The following is an 8,068-nucleotide window of genomic DNA, read 5'->3' on the forward strand; positions in this document are numbered from 1 at the left end:
GTAGAGGAGATTAGAAACAAGTTTTCAGTCTTCCTACGTAAAAGAACTCAGCCATAAATCATCATGATTCATGAGTCATGGGGTCCCTTGATTAAATTCCATTTTGAAGAGTAAGATATGCATATATATATATATATATATATATATATATATACATGTGCAATCTCTTCTTAAAAATCATTTTTCTCTTTTAAAATCAGGTTGGAACACGTTTCCAAACTGGTTTTTAAAAAGGGAGATTATTTCTTTGATTTTCATAAGTGCAAGGCTATGAAATCATTTTCATTTCATTTTTTATTTAATTTCAGCAATCCATACATAAAATGTATGAAAGTTACTGGAATTAGACCGTGCTTTATGAGAATTAGCTTAAGAGTGTCAAATTTTATATATTTGCGATGTCAATTTTCAGCCATAAAGTGATTATATTTTGAAAGACAATAAAAAGGTTCTACTACTACCTAATTGGCTCTCTAAAAGCCTTTTAGAAATTTTTGATTTCCTCCACCAATTTTCAGACTTACATGTAATTGATTGGGTCTAAAAAAGAATGTAAGATCACATTTCAAAAACCATAGTCTTTGTATCCCTTAAGGAACAAGATCAAAAGTGTTTTCATAATCTAAGAAATGAATGGATTTTCTAGGTCAAGAATATGAAATTTTGTTTGATTTTGGGGAGAAAGAAAGGTTCTTTGAACTCCATGATATGAATGAGAACATGTGGCATATGGCTTTTGCCAACTTGATGCTTAATTCATATGGAGTAAAACTAAATTTCATCATTTCCCAAAGAGTCAAACACTCTTAGAATCAATATTTTATTTTTATCCATTTAAATCAGAATAAAATATGATTTTATGACAATTTTGAGGAAAAAAGATGATATCCACATTTCCTCCATATTTTAAAGTTTGATTTCATCCTCATTTCCCTAATTCTTAATTGTTTTGAATTTGTCATCCATGACTCAAGCTTATGGACTACATCACTAATTCATGTGCTTGACAATATAATAAATACATTTAGAGAAAGTCCTACATTTTTTAATAAAAATCAATTTTCATGCATATATTGTATGATATGTGATTGCAATGAATGAATCTTAAGAGATTATGAGAGAGAGAAAAATGAATGTTTCATATAGTTTTCCTTCTCCTTTCATGCATTCACTTTCACTTAAAGTCAATATCACCACGTGCACATTCTTAAGAAGTTAAGTGATTCAACTTTGAGTTGCAAAAAGTGACCAAGTCATATTGCAACAAGAATTTGTAAACTTCACTTAATTTGAAAAGAAAACACAAGTAATGCATTCACAATCTTGGCCAAAATATGTTTAGAAAACAATATGTTTTCTAACAATTTGGAACCTATGTTCTATCAAAAGAAGAACTCAAAATCAACTTTGTTTGCTAAGGAAACTTAGCTATTTTCCCAAAATTTGATCATCATTTCAACTCATCATATTGAGTTCACTACAAAGAACTCAATCTCAAATCTTCAAAATCCTCAAGAATTGTTGATTGCAAATCAAATGACACCAAAACAAAGGTTTTTAAATTAACTTGAAAACTCTCCAATCTTCAAATTCATTTTGAAAACAAGTTCAAATCACTTATTCAAAATGAATTTTGGTTCTTGAATCCAAAATCTCAATGCACAAGCACAAAGGATTTGCATCAATAACTCGTACATGATCCAAGTGATCCTTAGTGCTTGGTCCAATTACCCCTGTTAAAGGCGGCAGAAACGGTTGGACCTCATACTAACGGGCGGATCCCTTTTTCTTAAAAATTTTTCTTCAAAACCTCAGTTTTAAAAGAATTTTGCTGATTCACATTTCGACCCCCTTTGAGAAAGAGGTGGGGTGCGAACACATATGCGAAGTATATTCTTGCTGGGGCATGGACTAATCAGAATAAGCCTGACATGTGGTTATGTTGCTGGAGTTCGTTAGCCAAACAATTAAACAGTAAGTTCTTGTTTGTCATCTGATTTTCTTAAAATTATGGTGGAGATTTCTACCAGACAATGCATAGGCTGGATAACAATAGGAAAATTTTCCATAATGCTCCTCATCCTATTACTCGAGTTCCAGAGTTTATACCCTTCTCAAGTTTTCCAAATCTATCATCCACTTTCCTTGTGGCTCCGCTGTAAGTCACGAAGAAGCTTTCCGAGCAGTGAACTTTGGTGCTCATGCTGCAGTTCTGTGCCTTCTGGAAATTCAAGACAGGCTTGCTCTCTATTCTTGTCATGTGCCTGCCTTACCCGTGCTCTGGCTTTGTCTTCCTGAGGGATTCCCAGGAGCGACTGCCCTGGATTGGCCTTCATTGCACTTGTCCATGCTTCCTCTACACACTTGCTCAGAGTGCCCTGCTTTCGTTCTGTAGCTTGCTTTTGGATAGAAAAGTTTACTGTGGGTGCATCTCATTTTTTCTCCTGCAACAAGAATTTCATTGCACCACTTCACTGCAACATCCGCATCAACTGCAGCATCCACAGTAGTTTCATCTCTTTAACCGCCATTTGAGTGCCCCTCTAGAGCAGCTCACCCTTCCACCGCAGCCTCCTCCTTGGCATGTTCACAAGGCTCAATGTTTGAAACGTGCTCTCAGCTGCTGAACAGGTTCACAAGACTCGATGGCTTGGTCTTCAGTATTAATTGCTTTCCTCCTTTCTTTTCTTGCTTGAAGTTAATATACGAAATTTGGAAATGATAAAACATACTTCAGAATCAGTTTATCGTTGTTCTTTCAAGAGTCCAGTATCTGATCCTTGAGGACGTTCCACCACCTTAGCAGCCAAGAAAATCATTCTAGAAATATGCAGTCAAGTGAGAAACGTGTTTTTTGAATCTATGACATTTATCAGAATCAGTCTTTCCTTTTCTTCTAAACTTGGTGGGCCGTTAAACCAGAAACAATAGAACCTGCCTTTAAACCAGAAACAATAGAAGAAATGGTACATAAATCAAGCGACCTCCTGCTTCAATAGTTAGCTTTTAATAATTAGCACCACTCAAAGCTTACCGTGTAGGCCAAGCTTTGCAACAGATTTTTTTTTTTTTTTGTCTATGGATTTTAATTCAATACCATCAGACAGTAGACAATATTTTAAGGATTTTAATCTCTGCCAATCATACGCTAGACACTATGAACAATTATCTCTTGGTAATCAATCTATGGATTAAAATCCACAGATTTTTATCCATGAACTTTGGTAAAGGTATATTAAGTTGGAAAATCTAATCAACCGACAGTTTTGCCCTTAAAGACAATTCATAAATAAAGGATAGGGATGACCTGATTATACATAAAATTTAACAGAAAAGGTTATAAACGAGTTTTTCTTCACCAAACTAACTAAATAGTGCTGACTAAATAGTGCTGATACCCAAAACAACATCACAATCAACTTTAATAATATTTTTATATTGTATAGGATTCTCAAAATAATTAGTCCAATTTTTTGGCTTACGAAATTATATATACATGCAAAAAGAAATAATTTTATATAACAATGGTGAATTTTTTTGAACATGCAAATTATATGGTTAGTCTTCAGAAAGTTTCACATATGCAAAAAACTCATCTTATGTGTTAGGTTACAGTTGACGGCGAAGGTATCCTTCTGCTCTATTTACAATCCCATGTTAACTTCTTACCTTAAGCCATCTTGGATGTATAAAAGGATGGGTGTGTCCAAGGCTGGATTTGGAAAACTCGAAATGAAAAAGACGGTTTTGAAAAATAGCCGATAAAATAGGAACCACTAAGAAAAATTCATTAAACAGCAATTGCCAAGATTTGTCACTTATTACAGTTATAGTAGACACTACCACACAAATAGTGGCATAACTTGCAGCAATATTGGCATCCATTTGGGGGCTACTAACTTCTGAAGATTACACTCAATTATTAAAAAGATACCATAATTCTCATGGTGTAAGAACCAAAAATTCAATGAGGACCTAAAGTCTAAGTAAAAAAGAATGAATCACGATTAACTATGAAGGCAAAAGTTAAAGAGCAGAAGATGTGATAACAAATTAAGCAGGATTCAAAGAGCTTGCAGAATAGTAACACTATGGATTGACTTGAGTGGAAAATAATGTGGAAAGACAATGTCCTAATCACAAGGTAAACGGTTTGGTTCAAGGCTAATGAACAAAGGCCATTAGACCAAATTGTGGGGTCTGGACCAAATTGACATCAGTAAACTAAAATTGCTCCTCTATTACCTAAGCTTGAGTAAGACACCAAGAGAGTCAGAGATAATTAGTTACAATGTCAACACCATGATAGAAATGTAATAAGAACAAATTCAGGCCTTACCTTTGCATCCTCCAATACCTTAGATACATCATCCCTATCCCAAAGTCTGCTGTACATGTGTGGATTGAGATCGCCTGCTTCTTTAACTATCCATCTTCCCATATCCTGAATTCGCCCATGCATTCTGAACCGATTATCAACATCCATGGTGAGAAGAGACTTGCTTTCAAGAGCATTAATTGCACTATCTGCAGCATAGTGATCTTCCCAGAAGAATAATGCTTCCTCTTTACTTGACCCAATGAGGAAACATGCTACATCTAAAAATACATACTTCTGTGTAAGCTCCAACCCATCATAGCATATTTTAAGTCTTTCAAGAACTTTTTGATGTGAATGTCTTTGCAATTTTCCCAACTCAACCTCCCATACTTCTCTAACTCTATTTATTGAGGAAAAATGTGACCCAAATACTTTTAGAGCTAATGGCAGGCCTCCTGCAACTTTGACAACCTTCTCTGACAAGCCAAGAAATTATGGTGTTGGTGGGCTAACTTTAAAGGCATGGAGACAAAATAATTTAAGTGACTGAGGATATTTTAGCTCCTTGGGGTAGTAAATTTCTAAACCATGAGCAATCAGTGGGGCTCTGTTCCTTGTAGTGATAATAATCTTACTTCCTGCACCAAATACATGCTCTCGTTTTACATGTACTTGGTCATCTACCAATGCATCAAGTTGTTTAGTGTCATCAATGTCATCTAGAACTATGAGCACTTTCTTGCATCCAAATTTTCGTCTGATCGCACTAATTCCATTATTAACCGTGTCTATAACCACACTTGTCTCTTTTGAGATATCAGAAATGAGCTTGGCTTGTAGCAAGCAAATCCCATTGTGCTTCTTGGCTTCTTACCTGATGTCTGAGATGAAGCTGGTGTATCTGAATTCATGAGAGAGCTTATCAAAGATGGTCACTGCAATCGCTGTCTTCCCAATGCCACCTTTTCCACAAATTCCAACTATGTTAATGCCATTGGTTTCTCCTTCCAACCTAATCATCACCTCATTTATTTGAGAATCAATCCCAATAGGTTGCACACCAAGCAGTACCTGCTTCAATATGCTCGAAATCCGGTCACATATCATGGTGCATAGTCTTGCTTCATCCCTGCATGCAGCCAAGTGATATTCTATATGGTAAGAGTCAGCCATAAAACACCCACAGATTATTACAGAGACCTTCTCATGTGAAGCAAACAAATAAGGTAAGGATGCTTCTCCATTTTATTTGCTCTTTCTGACAAACACACATAAACAGAGGCACATGCTTATTGCATACCCATTTGCGTCAGTTATGAGAGAGTATCCAGCAATTGGCCCTATCGATCTCAAGACGCATCTATACTTTTTAGCCTGTTCCCTGTCCAAATTAACCTTCTTCTGGTTTTCTGTAATAAAAACTTGAAATGATCCACTATCTTCTTTGATGTCAGAAGGAGAAACATCAAGAAAGACAGGTATAATCCACTTATTCTCCTTATCAGCTTCGTGAATTTCCAGCATCTTGGCAGCCTCGAGCAGACACCATTTCCATTTGGCTAGTTCTTTGACAAGATGGACATGATAACCTGGGATGCCTTCATGTATCCCAAGATCTCGCTGATCCTTTCACCCTTTTGGAGGCCCACACTGTCGAAGAAGGTAGATATACAGCGTTGGTTCATCTCCTTGTAGAGATGGCTGGTGAAGCGGCCTCTTGTGTCTTTGCCTCTGAAACTCAAAAACACATTGAAATTAAAGCCACCACCATTAGAAGAAGAAGTAACCCTAGAAGGCCCAGCTTTTTCCTCCCTAACCCTCTTTCGGCTTGAAGAATAGAGAGGCATCTTCCTCTCCACAAATGAAAGCAGTTGGAGAAATCCTCTGTTTCAGGTGCACCCAAAGTTGCTTCTGAAAAGTTGCCCCAAATACCTACGAAATTGCAAATTTGGATGGTTGGAAGCAGTGATCAGCAAACAAGGTCCAATAGACTGCATGAGGATGACCCAATTGAAAAAAAAAAAAAGAAAAACTGCAAGAGAGCCATCGCAAGGCCTACATCTGTAGAGAGAAATGGAGAAAAGAAAAAAAATCCTGCCACACGACACCGAGATGAGACTTGACAGTTGACTCAATTCCAACTTTGTGCTGCAGATCAGGCAGCGTTTTAAAAGTTTACTTGGCATGCAGGAGGTAACTTTCATAAATGTCAAGTTCAAATGTTTATTTGCCTTTCATAAACCAATTTAGGCTTTTAATCTCAATTTGACCACAGAAGGGCAAAATTATCCAAATTGATCAATTTCGACCAATTGACCAAAGTCAAAGCTCATTTGCGAGTAGTTTGACTTTGTTTGAGGTAATTTGATAAATTTGAGTCAAGAAAGCTCTTAATTGAGATAAATTGTACTTTGACTGAGTTTAGTCAAAGTGGGTTTGGTTCGGTCAAAGTCTATGTTCGTCCATTAATTGGATCATGAGACAGACTTACGTTTTGACTGTGTTGAGTCTGTGCTGACCGAACCTAGCTGGAATTGGCACCACATTTGGTTGCACCCGGGTCAAACCTACTTGGATTAAGTAGGTTAGGTAAGTTTGACCAGTCTAATAATTGCTTCCTTGAAAATGATTTTTTTCTTGAAGGAGGACCTGGTTAAAGAAGAGAGGGAGACATAAATGTCTCTCTTTTCCTAGGTTTCTCATTCATTTCTCCTTGAAAATGACTTTTCTTCATTTAATTTGAGAGAAAATATTTATTTATTTATTTTTTTGTTTTAAATGGAGGGGGGCCATGGCCCCTGGGGGGCTCTTGACCACACGGGCTAAGTGGGGCCCACACCTGGGTCCCACATAGCATTCTAGACGGAATTAGATCCAATTTTTGGATCTAAGTCAAAATTTGAATTTTGCAATTGGATTTGGACTCGTAATCCTGCATGGGGATTCATGTCCTGGGTTAAATTCATTATTCGAATCCAAATTGTGCTTAGGTTCAAAATTGGCTTTGAAATTGCAATTTTCACAATTCTTTTGTGAAATTTTCACATTGCTTCAATTTTGATGTGAAAAAAATTTGGGGTGTTAACACAAAGGCATCAAAGCAATACTAACCCAACCATTTGCAAATATGTTCTCCCTGTTAATTTATAAATAGAGAAACAGGTGGTTGATATATATATATATATATATATATATATATATATATATATATATATATATATATATATATATATATATATATATATGGACTATATTTTAGGTACCAGACTACTTGGATAAGAGATAAAAACCAGACTTCTTAAATTTACGTTAAAAGGTGTTTTGAACAAATATAAACATTCTTATGTGTTTATAAACACTAATTTAATATAAATCATGCTTTAGTTCAAGTTTTTTTGTAAAAAAAGTAAACTTTACACAACCCAAATTTTGATGTTATGAGAAACGTTCATTTTTTTACTATTAAAAAAAAAACATTATCTAAGTAAGAAAACAACTAACTTAATGTATGTTTCTCATAAAATCACTCTTCAAGTTTAGACTCTCCATCGCTGTGATCGAAAGGTTATTGAAGCCTAACAAGCGACAAACCTATCATTCCCCTCTTCATTCAGCATCGATCTTCAAGGAATAGTTGAAGTGAATGGGGTGAAGATGGAAACCTTGAGAGATATTCCCTTAGGCAGTCAGCAGTTTTTTGAGGAATTATTAAGCTACAATGACCATAGTGACTCTTCTTGGTAATCT

The 8,068-nt window shown here is 35.8% G+C and overlaps 1 protein-coding gene across 1 annotated transcript; it reads right to left on the reverse strand.

The window, feature by feature from the left end:
* Window positions 1–2,132: 2,132 nt before the first annotated feature.
* LOC116257231 (TMV resistance protein N-like) lies at window positions 2,133–5,845 on the reverse strand. The gene is made up of 5 exons (XM_031633838.1): window positions 5,622–5,845; window positions 5,196–5,450; window positions 4,957–5,087; window positions 4,340–4,797; window positions 2,133–2,399 (listed from the first exon to the last, which is right to left on the reverse strand). The coding sequence occupies exons 1-5, from the start codon at window positions 5,843–5,845 to the stop codon at window positions 2,133–2,135; spliced, it is 1,335 nt and encodes a 444-aa protein (XP_031489698.1).
* Window positions 5,846–8,068: the final 2,223 nt, after the last annotated feature.

The sequence above is a fragment of the Nymphaea colorata genome, chromosome 7 (genome assembly GCF_008831285.2).
Source record: "Nymphaea colorata isolate Beijing-Zhang1983 chromosome 7, ASM883128v2, whole genome shotgun sequence".
NCBI lineage: Eukaryota > Viridiplantae > Streptophyta > Magnoliopsida > Nymphaeales > Nymphaeaceae > Nymphaea > Nymphaea colorata.